The sequence below is a fragment of the Hesperophylax consimilis genome, chromosome 5, assembly GCF_061612785.1.
Source record: "Hesperophylax consimilis isolate HC1 chromosome 5, BYU_Hcon_1.0, whole genome shotgun sequence".
Lineage (NCBI taxonomy): Eukaryota > Metazoa > Arthropoda > Insecta > Trichoptera > Limnephilidae > Hesperophylax > Hesperophylax consimilis.
In genome coordinates this window covers 3,195,666-3,218,380 of record NC_142840.1, presented here as the reverse complement: position 1 = coordinate 3,218,380, position 22,715 = coordinate 3,195,666, and the positions used below count along the sequence as shown (strand labels likewise).

At 33.8% G+C, this 22,715-nt stretch overlaps 1 protein-coding gene across 4 annotated transcripts in view; it reads left to right on the top strand.

Moving 5' to 3' along the window:
* Window positions 1-10,627: 10,627 nt before the first annotated feature.
* Window positions 10,628-22,715, top strand: part of bbc (choline/ethanolaminephosphotransferase 1 bbc) — a 52,152-nt gene continuing 40,064 nt past the window's right edge. For all 4 annotated transcript variants that reach the window (XM_089631528.1, XM_089631529.1, XM_089631530.1 and 1 more), the window contains exons 1-2: window positions 10,628-10,982; window positions 17,959-18,199. In XM_089631528.1, coding sequence (XP_089487654.1) covers window positions 10,771-10,982; window positions 17,959-18,199 — 453 coding nt within the window. In that variant the 5' untranslated portion in view covers window positions 10,628-10,770. The remainder of the gene's footprint in view (window positions 10,983-17,958; window positions 18,200-22,715) is intronic.

Here is a 22,715-nt window from a genome sequence, read left to right as displayed (position 1 = left end):
TTAGCTTGGTCGCGGACCTGTCATTGTGCAAGGCTTTGGCAGGTCGATATTTCATTTGCTAAGGTAAAACCTCCATATATTGATAAGCGAGCAGGGTCAAAAGACAGGTTTTGTTGCGAAATACAATGTTGCGAGTTTTAAAGCGGCGTTGAAGATAAATATACTTGAATAGTGAGCAATGGGCCTGAAAGGTTTGGAAACCTCAGGTCTAAACCCTTTCTTCTTTACAATGTGATATGAAACATACATTTTAAGAGTAACAAGTAATAACATAATTAATAAACACAAATAATTACAAATGTTATTACTTGTTACTCTTAAAATTTATGTTTTATAAAAAAGAAAGAAACATTCCAGGGTTACGAATAAGTGTACACTTATCCTCCAAGAACTCGACAATATCTGATAATTGATAAACTCCTACTATTATCACACTAAAAGGAAATTTTGTTTGATTTTTGACGGAGGTCTCAGCCAGCAGAGAAATTGAATTCACGACTCTTGGGTGCGAACCCGAAGCGTTGTCAACTCAGCCACTGACCGATAAAAGTTCAACTACTGACTTTATTATTTATTCGTATTTTTTCATATAAAATAGAGTATCTTAATATATGTTTTGAGCACGAGACCTACTTACTATGACTGCATAAGGAATATTCTATGAACTATGGGATATTTTTGAAACAAGGTGTTTAAACCACGAAGCAATGTAAGTATGTATTTCGGTGGGTAAGTACCTACCTGTAATTTAATGGTGGAAGAATATAGGGATGGACGTAATAATATTTCCGGAATAAATGTTTTTCGTTAATTTAATTTCTAGTCAAAGAAGTGACGGATTGGTCATCAGTCATCAGTGATCCGAAAAATTGCACAGTGATCAGAAAATCTCTGTTTTATTCCAAGCGAATACGATTAGAGGGGGGCGCCGACTTGCCAAGGCGCCAAGAAGCCAAGGAGCCAAGGCGCTGATAAAGGTTTTCACTGGCCCTGATTAGGTACCTACATAATGTAAGTCTTTTTAAAAATAATTTTAAGATGCTCTAGGGATTTATTTTATACACACCCTCTACTGCTATCGGTTAGTTGGTCAAGCGGCCCAAAGCGTCGGGTTCCCACCCAAGCAGCTAGCCCACAACAGAAATTATTCAGTCTTTTTACTATGTTTAATTTGTCTCAGGATTGACATGATCCCCAAAAATTCACTTCAATAATACTATAGTTTTTGTGCATTGGACAATTATTTATTTAATTTTAATTTGAACAACTTTTCTTTTTACTTTTGGAGGTTAAACCCATCAATGTAATATATCATTAAAATTAGTTGAGGATAATGTTTGTCATTCTAAATTTGAAATATGAGATTACATAAAATAATTGGGTCACAATGGCCGAGTGGTTAGAGGCGTTGTCCCAGTAAGACACAGATCCTGGTTTCGATTTCCAGTTGAGACCGTTACCTTTTTATTTTTCTGTAGGAGTTTGTTCTGTTTCATGTTTCCTTTAAGAGCCAGCCTTCCGTGTAAAGAATTTAGATTTGGGTAACACCCACAAAAAAAACAATATTTAGTTTTAAAAGAATCCGACAGAGGTGTCACTGTCTGAATTCGTATTAGGAATAATTTTGGGGATGATTTAATAATTTAAATGACGGAATTAAATTATCGACACATATTGCCATTTTAGAAAAACAAACCCATTTTTAGTTAGCACCGAGCAAATTAGAACGAAAGTTGAAATGAAGATGGTTCTCAAAATATGGGTTTATTACGGATTTAATTAATTAAATATATTTTTTAAATTTTACAAAAAAGTAATTTGTATAGGTATATAAATTACTTTACTTCACTAAAATACTACATAAAATACTTTTATAACTTTTATAAAGGTTAATTTATAACTTTTATAAAAGTTAATTTATAACTTTTATAAAAGTTAATTTATAACTTTTATAAAATCAATTAATATTTATATATTCTTCTTAAATTAGTTATTTCTTAACGCCCTTTTTAGGGGATTTTACATATGAATAGTAAAAAAATAGATACAGTATTTATTACACATAACCAAACTGCCTCAGTAACAATCTTTTATTTTATTTGTTATGTTATAAATAGAAGATGTCCATTGACTCGGTATATTTTTTTCCCTCCAATAAGTATTCTAGGCAATGAGGAATATATATGGTAGTTAATCCAAGAATTTCTACACTGAACTAAATCTGAATTTCTAGTATTACGTAGATTATATATCGATTGAGAAAAATACGACCGTTTTCATGGATCAAAACTCACCGAACACTCAATAATACTGAATGTACCCTTACGCCTTAGGAAAATACTCAGCACGTTTCACGAGTGCATGTTAGTTTATAGTTACAATCTGTAATATATTATAATATGCTTTCAGAATTTAGAATACATAAAACGATACATTTCATTGTATCGCACATTTGTAAGTAAAGTCACGATTTAGGCTTCGCTGTCGTGCAGTTGACTATACGGTTGAATAGATACTCGTATTTAGGCACTCAAATATTAAAAAAAATATATTTATATAAGAATAACGTGACCGATTCATATAAGAATAACGTGCATTCTTTTTAAGTTGAATATAAAAAGAATTATACAAATATAACTGATGGTTCAAATACAACGAACCGATTAAACATTAAAATACAAATCGTTCAAATATGACAAATAGTTCAGATATAACGCTTAAAAAAATGTACAGCCCTATATGTTTAACGTTTTTCCCACGTTAAACTGAAGATGCAATTCTCTTCAATAACATAATTAAAAAAAACATTTATTCATATAACCTATCTGTATGTATATACCTACATATATACATCATCTATCTATACAGACATACATCTTTTATAATCTAAAACGTGCACTCAAATAATCATCATCATATACATATTTATATCGTATCATTAAAAAACACATAAAAACTGAAGTCATAACGCATAACACAGATACTACTTTTCTTCGAAATTCTTGGAAATAACTTTTTTCTATTTCTCTTTTCAAGAAAACAATTGTATTATATTGATATTACGTAGTATTGTAACAATACGTATTTATTATTATGTTCTAAAATTTAAAAAAAATTATAAATGACGAATCTTTCAAATGCAACGAATCGTTAATATATATTAAATTGTTAAAATCTAACGAATCGTTCAAATATGAATACTAATAATATGTAGGTACCATCATTGTAATTATGTAAACTTGTAAATTTTACAAATGAATTAACAAGAGAAATTTTTTTTTTTTGGTTCAGTAAATTTATTTTAAATTTGTGTTGGTTTTATAATGTTTTCTGTACTAAATTAAATAATAAATAAATAACAAATGGCTGAAGTTCAACGAAACAATAACAAAACTTTTAAATATATGACGAATCATTACAATCTTGTATTACAAAAATATAATGCTTTTGTTCAACCCCAAGGTCTTTGTTCCCTTCTTTGGTATTCACGGCCTACTTGTTTCTTACGTTAATTTTGTAAGTTGTTGACCTTCTGGACGATACGAGAAAATAATAATATAATGATGAATGTTTTGTTGGTGACCTTTTTTGAATTCCCCTGGGCAGGACCCTACACCCGACTGGGATCCACATAATGCGATTCTTGGTTTTGCGCTCTTAAGAACATTGAAAGGGGTTGACAGGAAAAAAAGCACTAAGATATACCATTTAGTGAGAATAAAAGGTCAATTTAACGTAAAACAAAACTTTGAAAGTATTAATTATAGCACCACGAACACGTCAATAAAAATATGTGAATTGCTGAAGCAGATTGCATTTCTATAACATTGCTTTCTAATCCAGTTCATAGATCCTATATCCCCGTAAACGAACGCATTGAGCTTTGACAAATGAGGGCAACGCTGAATTTTTGCAGGTGAATAGTACCTACTGCAGGGAGTATTTTCACAAAAGTTCCGCCTCCCCCCTCCTTCTTTCCTGCGCTCCCCCCCAAACATTGAAATTGTAGAGTTCTCCTAAAGCCATTATTTCTCCTAAAGTAAAAAATGTGAAAAAAATTTACACGGATGTACTTCTCATAAAACTGCCATAAAGTAAAATTATTTAAAACCTTTTTTTATCTACAATGGTTTGACAAATAATATATGACATTGTTGTGAGAAAAAAAACAATTCTAAAATTGTTTTTTTTTTTTATGTGACACCTCACAAGAGCGTCCCTGCCTGTGCATCGTACAGACAGGGGAACTTTGTCACCACCCGGTTGGGCGGCGTTGTGAGGCGGAATAAGGTAGGGGCTGTAGGGAGGGATTTGTTAATGCGGGCCTTGAAGAGGCTCGGATTATATGAGGGAGGAAAAACAGATGCCGGTAGCTCGTTCCACATACGAGCCGACTTACACAAAAACGAGTCGTAAAAACGGCCCGTTCTCATGAATCCAACGTCAACCGTGAACGGGAGTTCAGCTCGTGTCCGTCGAGTATCGCGCACGTGCACCGGTGCATCAGGAATCAATGCTGCTAGCTCCTTGGAGCAGGCTGCATTGAAATACCTGTAGAACAGACACAGCATGCCTACATTGCGTCTATGCATTAGAGAAGGCAATCAGTCTGTTAACAACGGATTGTCAATCAGACGGATCGCTCTCCTTTGCACAGATTCAAGCAGGTTTATTAAGTATTTTGGGGCTCCAGCCCAAAGGTGGCTTCCAAATTCAATAGTTGGGCGGACTTGAGACTTGTACAGGGTCAGCAGCTGGTCACTGTTGAAGAATCTCCTAGCCCTGTACAAGACGCCCAACTTCTTGGAGGCCTGATTTACTCGGGCTTCTATGGATCCCCGATACTTGAGCCGGTCTGATATAGTAACTCCAAGCAAAATTGTGATTTGAAATTGAATTTATTTTTTGTCCGAGGGAATACACAAGCATGCTTCTTACAAACTATTTGCAAAATTTAATAAGCTTTAAAACGATATGTAACATTGCTGACCTATACAGGGTGTCCGGAAACTCGTAGTACAAGCGGGAAACTGGTGAATCTACATCACATTTGGAGTCGATTTTGTAGTATATATTTTTTTTATTTGAGCTTTCGTTATCGAGTAAATCGAGTTTGAAGTTGATTTTTTTTTTTTTTTTTTAATCAAATTCTTATAAATTATTACTTAAGATCAAAGTACCCAACTAATTAAAACTATTTGAAAGTAAAACAAATGAAGAAACTCGGATTTGAAGCATTATTTTGAAATCACCCTTCATTTAACCCGGTGTAATCATAAAATATTTCTGCTCTGCAGGGTTAAAACATCTGTTATTCAACCCTAAACACCAGAAAAAACTTTAACCCTAAAATAGCCGAAAAATATTTTTTTTTGGTTTTTTTTTTTTTTTTTGAAAATGCTCAAATCAAAAAACTTTATGTTTTTTTGGATTCCCCATGTGGTGTAGATTCTCCAGTTTCCCGCTTGTACTACGAGTTTCCGGACACCGTGTATAATTAACACTCGTCGAAACCCGGCACGGCGAGTAGGCTACGAGGTGCAGCGGCCGGGCCTAGCCCGCTATGGTTGCCGGTGAATAATTTGTGCACGGGTAGCACGAATGTATAATTTTAAATTGAAACACTGAATAAATGAAAATTGATAAACATATATTTTATTGCTAAATAGTGTTTGCAATATAGTATGTAAAGTGTTACAAAAAAAACTCTTTTTAAAGTTTTTTCACCGGGCCTTTTTAGACCTTTTACTGAATGATAACCCAATACAGTGGCCACAAATATCAGAACATTCTATTCCTACCCTCCGACAGCTAGATGATTTTCCGCACAAGGTATTGCATTTACGAGAAATTAGCAAGAGAAGTTCGCCGCGGGACATGTTATTGGTCTCTCTCTCTCTGGTTTCAATCCTGGGATTGGTTTGCAGCAATTTTATCTACTCTCCTCTTCCATTTTTCCCTGTCTTGTGCGGCTCTTTTGACTTCTGCATATGATGAGCAGCGCACGTCCACCAGCAGGTCCTCCAGGTACTCTCGGCGTGGGCGTCCCCTAGAGTTGGTCCCCTCGGTCATACCCTCTATTATGACATGCAAGAGGCCTTCTTGTCGTATAACATGGCCGATCCATCTTGCACGCCTTTCGGACAAGGTCCTGAGCAGGTGCCTTCCTCCTTCGATTCTTTGGAGAACCTCCTCATTTGTAACATGGTCTCTCCAGGAAATTCCTAACAGTCTTCTATAGGACCACATCTCAAAAGCCTCTAGTCTCCGTTTATTTCTTTCGGATAGGCACCATGTTTCGCAGCCGTACATCAAGATACTCCATACATAGGTCTTGATGAGGAGTATTCTCAGTTTTGGGTCTATATTATTGGATTCTATTATTTTCGACCTTTTATTGAATGCAAGCCTAGCCTGAAGTATACGGTTGTCGACCTCGCTCTTAGACCGACCGTCCCATATTATTTTGCTCCCGAGGTAGACAAACTCCTTGGTGTTCTTTAGTGGAACTCCTGCCATCTTTACTCTCATCTGATGTTGCATTCGGCCTTATGCGGCCTTGTTATTGGTATACGTATTAATTCATACTCTCTCTTTTGTCATCATTCTTTAGCATTAGATGTTAGTTAATTTTCTAGCTACGTTTGAACTTGGAGATATGTCCTTAGGAGATGCTTGCGAGTCTTCAAAGTCAATCAAATTTAGATGCATCTTGGCATTTAATTGCTTAAATTTTAAATATCTTTTCCTCATGTGACTGAATACCTGAACACCTAGCCGTATATTTCAAATCTGTCTGTGTTGTTATTAGACTTACAGCTTTCGTTTTCCCGACACCATACAAAACAGAGGTCGTGTCACATCCTGTAACAGCATGAGAAAATGAAAGGACTCGCCTTTAATAACCATACTTATGTGCTAGAAACTGAACAGAATACAATGTAGGTACTGACGTTATAAGAAGTGGCTATTAGTTTCCTATAAAGTAGCTAGTTTTACGTTGAAGGAGCTAATGCTCCAAGCAATACTAGTAGGTACATCTGTGACTGCTCCAACAGCTACTACAGTGCTACTAAGTAGTAAATAAAATCGCTTGACCCAATATCTCCTACCACCATCGTCGTTTACTGTTACTGTCTGTATGTTTGCAGCATGACACTTAGTTTTAAAAGCTTATATTAACCACTCTTATTTTGAGAATTGGCGAGCAATTATACTTGACGTTTGTACAAACATACGCAGCTTCGTCCTTCATGAAGTTGATATCAACGGTACGATCGTCATAATATGCTTTCATAATGGTGGCTTTCTTGCCTTTCTTTAAAGAAACACCATCAAATAAAGAAGTTGGATGCGACGCTAGTACAAACTAAAAAAAGAATATAAGCTTTTCGGGACTGTTACACACCATTGAATATCTGCTGAAGGTTGATTACAGCATCTTTGTTTCTAACTCTGACAGATTTATTTATGGCTTGATTAACAACCCTATCCTATCTACGTAGTTTTAGGTACTTCAGAAAAACTTCGCCCTGCCATTTTCTTTATAGCTTTGAACCCTATCTCATCGTCACATGTTACATTTGATTATGGCACTAATCCCGAAGAATTACAACATAATTCACCTGAATTTTGAGGAAAAGGATTGTGTTGGTTTAACAAGTTTTTACAAATTTTGTTAAGTCTAGGCTGACCATAACTGGCGGCTCTCCCTAAGCTCAACATGCTGCTTATTATACCATTAGAAATCGTCAAATGCTTCAGCCAACCCGTTCAAATTACTGAGTAAAACATATCCTATCTTCTTACAGTAAATAAACTATCTTAAGTGTAAGTAAATTGCTGTCCGGTTTGTTGCTTTGATTTTGTTTAAAGTATCAATGAAACGTTTAAGATATGTTGCAACTGATTCTATTTATTTTAAATAAATACAGAACATATTTAGTGATCATTGTGTTTTTTTCTTTTTTTTAAATCAGATCTAAAAAATAAGATTTTGGGGTTCTCTATGTGATGAAGATTAACCAGTTTCCCGCTTGTGCTGCGAATTTCCGGACACCGTGTATATATACGTGCCTACCGAAAAATTTACAATTTTATTGTGTATGTATTTTTGAATTTTAGAATTACGTATAAATTTTAGAATATTATCGAATTTACATATTTTACACAAGCGGCGTTACGCGCCATTTACTGTTGCTTCGTTCCTTTCCCATAATTCGAGGCTCGACTCACGTTTCGGCTCGCAAATTGCAGTATTCACATAAAAAAACCTAGGTATACACTTTGTCTTGGGAATTTCAATTTTGGAAAGGCAAAAGGGCGTTAGCGACAATTTAGTAAAAAAAAGTATTTTTATTTATTTTTTATTATTATTTCTTGCTAGGGCAATCCCGATGAGTAACAAAACTCATTTTAGGACGGGAGAAAATTACAATACATAAGTCGGAACAGAATAGAAAAGAAGAATACAGAAGTCAGTAAATACAATTTTACATTGGCATCAAAATATCAAAAATACAACACTGCATAATAATTTTTAAAAGACAGGTTAAGTAAAACAAAAAAAGAGTAAACAAATAAAGGAACAATCAAAGATATACAAATATGGATTTACCGATTTTCATTTTTAAAAATATTCAAAAAATATTTCTTTAAACCATCATTGTGAGTTTTTTTTTATTTTTCTCAATGGTTTTGTACATTTCTGGAAGCGTGTAGGCAATGTAGTTTAAAGATTTTATTCCATATTTTGTGGTGTGTGTTTCAGGAATGTGGATTTTATTGTTATTTCGAGTATTGTGGTTGTGGATGTCTTGATTGTAAAGTGGCTTGACGTTAGTGTGAGTTGATTGTTGGGTAATTTGTAGGATGGTGCTGGTAATTTGATGCTTGGTAGGATTGTGATTGGAAGGATACAGGAAACTAGATAGATGTCCCTTGCATGAGTGTCCCGTGGAAGTCCAAGAACATTTCTGAGAGCTCGGTTTTGAACCACCTGTAGGTCAGCAATCAATTTCTTTGAGGCAAAGCCCCAGATACAGCAGAGATGGGAAATGTGTGAATGTATCATAGCATAATATACTGAAGTTAGTAAAGGAATGGGTAGTAATCCTTGTAGTCTATATAGTACGCCAGTTATGGGGGGGTAATTTTCTCCGTTACATGATTTATGTGGAGATCCCACGAGAGTTGAGAATCTACTATAGGGCCCAAATATTTTGTGCTCGTTTTCTTTTCGAGGCAGTTGTCACCATTTTTGATAATGAAGCTGGAATTTTTCTTGTTGCCGAAAAGTTATACATAGATTTTTATTAGACAAAAATTCAAATCATTTTTGACTAAATTGCCGTTTATTATTATTGCCTTTCCGGGTCGAGTATCAGAAATATATATAAGCCTTTCCATTTACCACTTTTCCTTGCAAAGCTTTGCGTAATTTAAAAACTTTAATCTTAATATATAGTACATAAACATCAAGGTTTCTAGTTAGTGTGGATAATCTATGCGTTCATAAATGGCATTAATTTAATTATTTTATGAAAACACACTTCTTTCAATTTATGCTTTAAATATTAAGATGACACAATACCCTGATAACGGGGATTTGCACCAGCCGCTCATATTTTGATTATTTCTGATGAACGTATTAAAATTAAACCTTAAATGGATTCGAAGGGATGCAAGTTACTTTTATCATTTGAAATTTATGTTTATAAAACTTGTGTGAAATCAAATCATGTCACACAATGGATGAAATGGATTGGACTCTTGCTCCGCCCACTGGAAACCAGCGCACCATCAACTTTTTGGAAACGCCTAGGAATAACTGACATTTTTTCAAGTCTTATTTGCGTCGCGTTTTAAATGAACGAAACTATATTAAACTTTAATTATTTATATTATTATTGCGTATGCACGGGCGCAAACAAATAATTATGTCTTAATATTTTAAAGGACAACTTGCAAAAAGTGTATATTCATAAAAAAATTATTTCCATCTTTGAACGCGTAGATTATAAGGTATGTTATAATCTTATTGAAATATTTGTTTCCGCCCGTACAAACGCAATATGAATATAAATAAATTGTTTTGTTCGTATAAAAACTCAATTCTTTCAAGAAATGCGTAAAAATTCAATATTAGATTGAATCACCGATAAAATACAAAATAAATAAAATTGCCTCAGATTACGATAAGGAATAATCTCCTTTCGGAAAGTTCAACTGCAAAATCGTTTCTGAACACCGTTTGGATTAAAATATATGGACTACTTACATTTTATTATGAGCCATTTTGGCTACGCTCGCAGCGCTATCAATTTGTGTCTACTATGAAATGTCATGCTGGGTATTTATTTTTGAAAAAAGATAATCATTTTTAAAGTTTTACACGCTTCAAAAAGTAAACAAACAAAATAAAATAATTCAAGTGAAAAAACATAAACGAAAATTTGATGAAAACTGTACTTATAATTGAACAATTTTACTTGGATTTCAAATTCTCCCGCGTTTACATTAGCACCATCTGTAGGTGGAGAGAGTGACTAGTTCCTGCCAACAGCACGCTTGTCAGTGCCATTTTAGTTCCCGTGTCTACCGCCGGTCGCGCGCGATACGTCAAACATCAGACCACCACATTCAGCTCGAACAGTTATGTATTTTTTTGGAAAGCGGTTTGTCACATTTTATCGCTAAGTTACGTTTCGTGTTCCGTTGAACGGGTTGTAAGTGCGTTTTGATCTTCGATGATCATATAAAAGTATCACAATGCAGTTATATAAGGAACCTTTATTGACTAATAATCAGCTGAAGAGGCTGGGTGATCACAAATATTCATGTACAAGTGTTAGTCTCTTGGATTCTATACTTCAGCCGTGGTGGACTTGGCTAGTTTCCCTAGTGCCGCTATGGCTAGCTCCCAATTTAATTACAATCGTAGGATTAATAGTAAATATCTTTACTACTCTAATATTAGTATGGTGAGTTAATTAATGATTTACATTACATTTGGGCGTTCTGTTTGCGCGATTTCGATGTTTGCTCTCCTGATTTTGATCTGGGTCACCGAAGAACTCTTAGAAGAGCGTGACAGTTTGATGCTGGTATTTAATTCTCTAACGATTATTAGAGCACGAAAATCCCGACCAAGAAGCACCTCGAATTATAACCGTGCCAGTAAAAATTCTGTCGATAGAACAAGGGGCTCTAATTTTAGTGGTTATAATAATATTACACTTTTACGCAGGGATTATTGCTCCACAGTATTATTATTTATTATAATATATGACGGATTGTCGTCATTCAAGTGAGTCACAACATCTACGTCAAGTTATGATCTGTTTTATTCAGTTATTTTAATTTTGTACAACATACAAAATACCACCGTATACTTTCAATTTCTCAGATCATTATTTCTGTTCCCGATTTGCAATATTTATTGTAAAATTATTTTTTTACTTTTCATCAATGAATATGGTGCACCGAGTTTCATACATAATTTAAATTTCTAAAAAATATATATATTTGTAAATTTTTCACATGTACTGAAATAATCTTATCAGTCCAGCATTGGAAACATGTGTTTGCTTAGTCTTCGACAAGTGGCGGTCAACCACTTTGCAAGATAAGAGATTCTTTGATGAATGCGGGAAATCATGCGATTTAATTGATATCTAGAGAACATCAGATCTGACAAATGCTTTGTTGACTTAACTCCACCGACTCACACATCAAAGGTTTCTATCAATATTTTCACTGAACTGGAACGAGTGATATTTTTGCACTTAATTTAATTTTAAAAAAATTATGGGAAACCGCACAACTGGTCCCAAACATCTGGAGAAAGTGAGACTATGGCATCACCAATTGGGGTATGTTGTGAGGCTGACGGCATTGGGGAGGAGAAGGAGAGGAAGAATCTGTCTATTCAGATCTGGTCACTAAACATGGCCAAAGCCATTTCAATTCTAAATGGTGGTCTTACACCTTATATACATTGTTTGCGGATTATTTGTATTGTATCTGCTTAATTGGATCTAATGATTTACGCTGTCTTGCTTCCTTCTTTAAAAAATAGATAACTCACACACGACCTTACTGCTTTTTTGCATACCTATACATAAAAAAACGGCTATTAGTTGTGTCTTTGATGGTATAGAAGGGTAATAAAATTTAAAAAAACGTAATAATAAATATTTCTTATGTTTGTGCTGGCAAAACTCGAAAAGTAGTTAGAATGGATAACGCTGAAAATTTCAAAGTTTGTTGTTATTAGTGCCAGGAGTGTTTAGAGATGTTTAAATGGTAGAATAAATCGGGGGCACCCGAGGAACACTTAACACAATATCTCTGCACCTTAGTGAGATACAGAGTTGAATTAAAGTAGATGCAGAGATGTGCAAAATGTGTACCCAAAACCATTTGAAATGCAAAATGGAAATGGGTCAAAACTTTTCCATTTGAAAATGCAAAAGGGGTTTTAGAAATGCATTTCAAATGCAAAATGCAAAATACCTATTTTCAAAATGCATTGAAAATGCAAAATGCATTGAAAATGCAAAATGGTTTCTCAGGTCAAACAATTAAAATAATTGTAGAATTTTTAAACAATTTTGTCATAATAATGGGCATCAATGTAGAACAAACATTATACATGATGGTAAATCCAAAAACACCACGACAACAGATTATGAAACCACAAAAAATTTGCGCGGGACTAATGTTGCCAACGTAAAAACATAGAAACTGCTATCTAACATTTAATATTACACCGTCATGGCTCCATGTTCAGTATTTTTTGTAATGGTATCACTCAATTGCCAGGGCTCCTACCAGGGAGCAACTTGACAAATGTAAATTATCTCTCGTAGCGGACCGACTGATATTTGGGGCTTATGAAAAAAAGATGAGTGGAGATAGTAGGAAGAATGTTGCAAAAAAGCATTTAAAATGGAAAATGCATTGAGAAAAGCATTTAAAATGCAAAATGGTTTTTAGAAAAGCATTTAAAATGCAACATGGAAAATACCCATTATGCATTTTGCATTTCCATTTGAAATGGATTTATTTGAAATAAAGCACATCTCTGAGTAGATGTGATGTAGTTTTTTAGTAGCAAATGGTGAAAGAAGTTGGAGGTGCCCGAGAAAGACATTAGCAATAGTGAAGCATTCCGGGGATGTATTTAATATGTAAAAATAAATTATAATATATTAATTTTGTATTTAATATATTCGATAATTCAAAACACATATGAAAATGTGTTCTGAACATTGACAATGATTTATAACTTGAACACAAAATGCTACATGGAACTCACACAGCTTTGCTGAATTAACCTTATATTTTTTATAACTATATTTTCATTGTATAACCCACTTTTTACTTAATTAAGAACATTTTATTGGCTAGGATTTAACCTTTCTGGGAGTATGGACGCTAATAACGACGTTACACACTTTCGCCAATGAGTATGGACAGTTATGGATGACAGGCGTCGCATAGTTAATTTTGTGCCTCGATTCTGTAAATATGCATCATATTGCCATCGATGGGCATATTCCTGTAACTTAACACCATTTTTAAACATTTTACATCATTATCGACAGATATCGGCCGTTACTTATTTTGCATACTATCATAAATCGTACATTTAATCAAAAAATATAATTTTTTATTTATGTAAAAAAAACTCACTCCCCAGAACACAGTCAGCATTACGTAACTTACTCCTGGAAAGGTTAACGAACTCGTGTTATATTTCACCAACCGACTCTGGACTGTTTTTGTTGTTTGTAATTTTAACACCCGTAAAATTTAAGCACGAAACCTACTTTTTTTTAACATTTACTTATTTTATGAATGTTGTTCAAAATACCAATTAGGAAGTGCAAAATATCGCCACCAACACAGACATAGGAATTAATAGACGAGAAGATAATGGCGAGGGGTAAAATCAACTGTTGAAGAACGAAGGGGGTTAAGCTGACTGTGATTCGTCAATAAATCAATCTGACAGTAAATAGGCATCTCGCATTATAATATCACCATTTAGTTCTTAAAAGTAAAATCTGCTTTTGAATGAATAGACATTTTTACATGGGAGCGCAAATTACTCGCCACGTTATGAACTAATTTGCGAAGTCCAAATTCGGCAAAGTAAATTTCTTCTGTTTGCAGAGTCGTAGTTAGTTTCATAGTATTTAGTTAAGACACTTTTACAAATGTTTCATAATTTACTTACCCCAGTAAACAACGATGAGCACACTTGAGAATCGCTACATTGTGATGTGATAGTATATGTTTCTAAAACTGATCTATATAATACGGTGTGAATAAGCTTAAAATAAAGTAAAATAATGCTTACTTATGGAATGTAATACGACAATTGGGTTTATTCTCTTTTTCACATCTATTTTTACAAGTTTTCATATCACAAGTCAACATTTTGCCGTGTTATTTCGTAAAATGAACCGATGATGCCTCGACCATAGTTCGCACAAGAATGATGACGTCACGTTTTCAAATTTCACTTGAGCCATACGCGAGCCCAGCCGGCTCCAATGGAACCGGTATGGGGAGTGGGGATAATACGCTTTTAATCACTTAGGGCAGGTCTACTAATATTCATATGTCTATGGCCACCAAGTATTAAATAAATTCTATTTGCTGTCATTGAAAGCAATGTCAACGTCAATATGCTACACTCGCCTCTAGCGACCAGCCTAGTTGATACTTTATTTTTATTTTTTATATTAACTCCACACAGGAGGCCCTGAAGAAAATAATTTCCCTCAGGGCCTATGTCATCTTTATGATATGATACTGCCAATATTTAAATAATATTTTACTGGAGTTGGAAGTATTATTAGTATTATGGTATTCTCTTTAACGGAGTGTAAACAGTCTACTCAGTTTACTGGATGATTTCAAAATCCTAATGCGCCAGTCAACGCGATACCTAGTAAAGCAAAATCATTTGTTTTTGGTTTGGAAATTTGATCCCTTGGTAATGTTTTAGATGCTTTGATTAAATAGTGCGAGTAGAACACTTCTTGGCCTTTGAAATTATCAAGTGTTTTTATGAGCCTAGAAAAAAATATGATATCAGGCCTATAAAAACTGCTTTAAAGCTCAAAATCGCCTACTTACGAACACATTTTCGGTTATTATTTTATGGTATAATATGGCAAACATTTAAATATTTGTGCCTGAATGTCCGCAAAATAAAATAAAAGCCACTTTTTGGTGATATTTTTTTCTTGCGTAAATCAGAACAGGCGGATGGTGTTAAGCGGCAGTTTAAAGCTTATCGCCATCTACATAAGGGGTGTTATTGTTAGCAACTCGATTCAGAATGTTACACGATGATAGACTTTTATTCCAGTGCAGAAATAATGCGTTAAGATTTCCTTGGACGTCCCCGAATTCTACCTTAAATTAAATTATTAAAATCTACATTAAACACTCATGACACTAATAAGAACAAACTAGTTTATCATAAAAAATACCTATTTAGATTATAATCACAAGTAACAGTTTAATGTTGAACACACTTATGACGGCATCTGTGGTCGAGAGGAAAACTCAAAAACTGAAAACTCAAAAAAAGATTTATTGAACTTACATAGACCATAAATATGTGGATTCCATAGACATATGAATATTAGTAGACCTGCCCTAAGTGATTAAAAGCGTATTAACCCCACTCCCCATACCGGTTCCATTGAGCCGGCTGGGCTCGCGTATGGCCTCAAATGAAATTTGAAAACGTGACGTCATCATTCTTGTGCGAACTATGGTCGAGGCATCATCGGTTCATTTTACGAAATAACACGGCAAAATGTTGACTTGTACTATGAAAACTTGTAAAAATAGATGTGAAAAAGAGAATAAACCCAATTGTCGTATTACATTCCATATATAAGCATTATTTTACTTTATTTTAAGCATATTCACATCGTATAATATGAATCAGTTGTTACTATCACATCGAGAAACGTCTGGACGCGAAACACAAAGCTGGTTGGTTGCTGGGAAGTAAATTATGAACATTTATAAAAGTGTCTTAACTAAATACTCTGAAACTAACTACGACTCTGCAAACAGAAGAAATTTACTTTGACGAATTTGGACTTCGCAAATTAGTTCATAACGTGGCGAGTAATTTGCGCTCCCATGTAAAAATGTCTATTCATTTAAATGCAGATTTTACTTTTAAGAACTAAATGGTGATATTATAATGCGAGATGCCTATTTACTGTCAGATTGATTTATTGACGAATCACAGTCAGCTTAACCCCCTTCGTTCTTCAACAGTTGATTTTACCCCTCGCCCTTATCTTCTCGTCTATTAATTCCTATGTCTGTGGTGGATTCATTATTTAACCACAATGGTGTCGGTGTCAGGCCTAGCTGAATTAATTAATTTAACTCAGAATATGTAGTTAAGAGGAACACAGCGTGGTCTTTTTCATACAAAACTTAAATTTTGATTTGAGGCCAAAATACCCAACCAAACTGAATAATTATTTTTTCTTCAATAATCGCAAATTAACTTTGTGGCGTTATTTTGATTTATTGAAAATAAATAACTTTTTACTCACCACTATTTTATCAAAATAATCATCATGTTTCAAAACCAAAACTGGATATGTTATGTATATGGAATGCATTGCATTGCACTAACTCTGCATACATTCTGGAATAAATTCCAATGGTCTCTTTGTCAGGATAACGTATAATGAAATTAACAAATATAAGAATAGACAAATAATTACGAGTACCTATAGATAAAAATGGTGACCGGGTATGTCATCAAAATGACATTCAACACACCTCCAAAAAGTGATATAAAGTGATGAAACAAAAATCAGGTTAAATAGGTTACATAGGTAACTATTAAACCTATTTTTTGTTTCATCACTTTTAATGACTATATCACTTTTTAAAGGTGTGTTGAATTTTCGTTTTGATGCAAAATATCTTGAAAAAAATATTACTATGCGGTGAGTATTAATTTTTATTATAAAAAAAAATGATGTAAAATCGGTAATTATTACATTTAAAATTAAAAAAAACACTTCAACAGAATCAAGGACTAACAAAGTAAAAATAAATTAATAATCATTAACCACTCAAGTTATGGGTTTTCAGTTTTGGATTTGGCCATTCTATTTAATTAATATTATCATTCCTTAAAATTATTATTATTGTAACTTGTTTACATATTATGATGAGTAATTCATAAGCAGATCTTATTGTGAATAATAATATTAGAGCATTTCTGCGTTGCGCATACTTTCTATTGTAAAAATAAGGAGATATTGTTATAATTGTTTTGGTAAATATACAGAAAATATGGAGATTCTTAATGCGCCCATTTTATTTTTAAAATACCTTGTAGTAGTTAGATAATAATGAGAAATTAGTATTTCAATTCCTGAAAACCAAATAATGAATTTTAATAGTTATTTAGTTAAAATTAAAACCGATTGTTACTTGGCCGGCCATTGTTATTGATATCAAATTTTTAAGGTTAGTTTTTTTCTTCTCTTATTTAAACCAAAATATGAACCTATGACCTTAAAATAGGTTCTTAGGTTGTCAGTTTGGGTTTAATTAAAACATAAATATACAAAAAAACTAGCCTAAAAAACAATTTATAATTATTATGTCTGAAATATCCTAAAATGTTTACATTTTTAAAAATTATTATGCAAACAGATTTTAACTTTAATAATGCAACTTTGAATGAAGTTGTCAACTTCAAAACATAATCTTTTTTGCACGTCCCTATAGGAAACAGTGTAATGTTTGGTAAGGTTTCTCTGTCACAAAATTTTGGGGAAGTCGACGAACGAATCCAGAATATTTCCAATCGGGACCGGTGAATGAAATAAATCCTTTTTTATAATATTATGTATTAAAAATTGAAATTTCTCATTATGTTTGCAGGTATAGTCCCGATGCCAAAACAGAGGCCCCTCGGTGGACGTTTGCCCTGTGCGGATTGGGCCTCTTCATCTACCAGAGTCTGGACGCCATCGATGGCAAGCAGGCGCGAAGAACTGGCACCAGTTCGCCGCTGGGTGAGCTGTTTGATCACGGCTGTGACTCCATATCCACCGTGTTTGTGGCGCTGTCGGCTTGCACGGCCGTGCGTCTGGGGCAGTATCCAACCTGGATGTTCTTTCAGGTGATTACTTGACTTATTTCCCGTTACAACGTGCCAGGTTATTCCAAACTACCATAATATATCTTAACGCCTGGAAATCATGCAATTATAATACGCTGGAGTAACCCATCGTGTTTGGAGAATAACCCCTCAAAATCTTAGATCGTAAATTTTATGGAAATTGTTGATTTTATTCTAAAATTTAGCTTGCCACCTCTTTACCAAATAATAATGCCATGTTTTTTTAAAGTCTTACATCTATCTATACAGGGTGTATCGGCACGTACCCGACAAACTTTAACCAGCTATTCCTTAGCACATTTGGAGTAAAATGTTATAGGCACTTTGCTGTCCGGTAACATTTTTTTTTTAATAAAAAATTTATTATTTATATTTTCACCACATGTCACCAATGTTTTATCCTTTGTCAAAGTTTGAAAACCCATCTGGCAATATTTTATTCGAGTTTCGTTGAATAATGTACGTACGTACCTACATTGGCACGCTTTTACAATAACAACGAAATGGCACGGTACCATTCGTCTCATTTTTAACTATTATTATTTAGTATGTATGAAAGAGCGAGGACGCTTTTTGACACACTTGCTAATAACAGCTGTTGAACACGAGAAACAATGCCAATGACAGTGACGGAGTGTGGTTTTTTTTTTTTTTTTTTTAAATTGAAAAAAAATGTTACCGGACATCAACGTGCCCGTAACATTTTTTACTCCAAATGTGCTAAGGAATAGCTGGTTAAAGTTTGTCGGGTACGTGCCGATACACCCTGCACAAATAAAAATGTTAATGTATATTTGTTCAAAATCTTAAATCTCTGAAAGTTTTTAACCGATTGCTTTGAAATTTTGACACAATGTTGCATTGGAATACACATATGTTTTTAACTATATTATATAGATGTCACCTGTGAAAGGTAAAAACATGCTTCTTTGAAAAATAGCGCCATCTGTTGGACATAAAACCAACACTCGCTATTGTTTCTCTATCTGCACAGACAGACTGACCCACAGCAATGCGTGACGGGGTACAGCTAGTTTTCTTATAAAATTAATGCACACATTTATGTATGCAGTATTCAAGGCCCAGAGCTTATCATAACTTATTGGTGTAAAGGTTAATAAAACCATTTTTTCAATATTTACCGAATAGTTGTCAAAAAAATTTATTCAAGGTTCTATGTAATTTATTTACGCACTCAAAATGGGCTTAATATGACCAACCTTTTGTATAATGTATGTATTTTACGCAAGTGTTGCATGTTTTGAACTTTATAATAATAATACGTAACCACTGAATAGATAATTATACACTAGAAATGCCTTCTATGAATGGAAACCAATGTTGCTGGACTTTTTGGTTCCAGCCCATTTAGTATGCTCTCTGTCTCTCTTACTGACATTGTATATTGCCATCTCATTTGAATTTCATAATGAAGTTAAAACACAGTGTTGTATTTGAAATAAGGCCAGATGGGCCAGACTTTTGGATCATGAAACATGCCCAAATTGCATTTCTTATGTTCTTCTTTATTCATTGTGCCTATGTAACATGACAGCCTCTATGGTCGAGCGAGGGGTAAGGCTCTCGACTAACAATCTGAGGGTTGCGGATTCAAATCCCGGCATTCCCAAGTAAATTTATTTGATGAATTTGGGTTATTTCACGATTTATTCATTTAAAATAATATATGCGAGGGTTGTCTCAAAATTAAGTTACAATATTTTTTTTAATCAAATCGATTGCAAATTTCTTGCTCTTATTAGTGTGGCTGAAATTCATCTTAACTTTCTCCGAATATTGAAAAATGCCGTGCAACACTTTACGGGATCATTTCTTAGGATCTGCGTCTATCAAATGTGTGTGGAAGATGGGTTCCACGCCTGCTTTCAGAACAACACAAAACGCTGCAAGAGAGTTGAATTGCAATTTTTTGAGGATGAGGGTGACAGTTTATTTGACCGAATAGTGACCAGCGACGAGACATGGATCCATCACTGGACGCCCAAATCCAAAAGATAGGGTATGGTGCGGAAAGAAAAGGACGAGGCAATGCTAAAAAAGGCGAAAGTTGGCTAATCAGTTTGGCGGGAAAGTGGTTTGATACTGGATTAAAAAAACATCACGGTACCAAAACGGTACAGCGCCCTTGAGGTGAGTTTTCACAAAAACCGCGCTATAAAAATCATCCAAATTTTATTATTACTAAAAATGTATTGAGATTTAAGGAGGTTATGTAGAAAAATAATTGTTAAAGGGTCAATCCGCACCAAATCATCCAGAAAATTTTGGATTTGTCACCCACCATCTCAGATTTTGATGAAACTTTAAATTTTTAATCCTTCCATATAGATAAGAAAATATACCAAATTTTACCTTCCTACCTCAACTCGTTTTTTTTTTATGGGCAGTTGAAGTTTGGGCAAAATAAGCGTTTTTACATATTCCGAGCACTCCGGAAGAGCTTGTACCTTCAATGAAAAAAAATTGTATCTTTGTCATTTATAGTGCAAATGCAATGAAAATTTTCAATATTATCAAGAAAACTATGCTGATTGCAGAAAAAAATAAATAAACCCTTTACATTTATCTACTTGACTTTAAAAAATTACCAAAAGTAATTTTTTAAGTAATTTTTGGGACGGAAAAGGTACTTTACAAAAAAGCAATATCTCGGGAAGGTACAGTGTTAATGAAGTAATTTTTTTTTTATTCATATCTACAAATAGCATAGAATCACATACAAAAATAAAATTCATGGCATTTTACTTGCTTCAATAAATAAAATCCATTTTAAACTTTTTTCAAACTTTTTGTAATTTTTTTTTTATTCTTATCTACAATAAACATAGTACAACCTAAAAAAATAAAACTCCTGGTATTTTGTGTGCTTCACAGTGTAGAAACGTTTTTAAAATGAGAAATCTTAATCACACAGAATTGTTCCAAGTTTTTTAAAATCTAGATACTGTATTTGCAAATAAAAAAAGTCAAACTTATTCGGTCCTTTACAACATGCTGGTAAGCTTGCAATGTAAGCTTAAGGCACCAACAAAATAATGTACCTTGTTCCTTACCCTGAATGCATACACCATAGCAATATTTTATAACAAGATCAACTTTTTAACTCTTTTCAATACAAAGTTAACTCTTTAAAAAACAAATACAATAAAAATAAAACAGGCAATGTAGGATTAGGTTAAATGAAAGTACATAACAATAATATTGTTTACAAATAAATGTTCAAGTTCATTTTTTACTTTTATTCTTGATCTGACCCATAAGATGGTTGAACTTTTGATCAGCATGATGAACGTCTTTTTCAAGAAAGTAGTAAGCTCTTCCTGAACCTTTTGTTGTGGGAGGGTCAACGATATTAAAAATATTTTGTAGTGGAACAAAACAAATATCTTCTTTTTGATGTGGCCAGTAAAAGGATGGAGCTGGGCCAAAAGGATGCATAAACTTGATTGATACATCACACTCGTCTTCATCTTTGGAAACCACAAGTCCAAAAAACCAATGGTTGTCATATACGCAAGCTACATAAGAGTTTGTACAAATTTGTACCATACTTAGTTGCTCAGAGCGATTTCGTTCCCCACTGAAGTTAAAAATCAAAGCATAATCTGAATCTGAACTTATCCTTTTTGTGCCAACTTCATTTTCAGACAGAGGAACAAAGCAGTGGAAACCTCGAGTGCCTGGTATTGTTTTAGCTTGTGAAAAACGCTGCTGTAATTGTTGCCTGCAAGTGAATAAGCTTTCTTTTCTCAGCAAGTAAAAATATATATTTTCTACTCTCGACTGACAAAACTTAAAAGTTTTGTCTACAGTTGTGATAGTGTTGCCAGGGCCAAGTTGCAAACTTTCTCTAGTTAGAAGACGTTTTACTGTTCCACCTATTCCATCACAGGGAGATTTCCCATGACTCGTAGCAAAAAACGACCAACATGCTTTCCAAGTTGAAGTCTTTTTGATGGTGACACAGATTTAAAAAGTTTTTGCAGTTTTTATATTGCGCTGCGCAACCATCAGTAAAATAATGAACACTTTGAATTTGGGGAAATTTTTGATTTAAAAATTGAGCAACAATTTTTTGAGTTTCGTAAACGAAACTTACATCATGTTCCAAGTCATCTGAAATTACACACAAGCTTGACACTGTGAGATCTTTGCCAGGCTCTTCACAAGTGTAAATTACCACAAGCATGTAGTATCCTGCAAACTTAGTGATGAGGCAGATAGTAATTTTCATGTTCTGTCTTGTTCTTGTTGCAGATACATCATTTCCATGTAGTGACTTGTCTCTAGGACTGTTTCTTTGATATTAGTCCATTCATTCAACCTATATTACTAGCTATATACCTAAACTATAACTTGCCCAATTACAAACTAAAAATAGATATAAAAAAAATCACAAAAAGTTTGAAAAAAGTTTAAAATGGATTTTATTTATTTTTGTATCTAGATTTAAAAAAACCTAGAACAATTCTGTATGATAAAGATTTCTTATTTT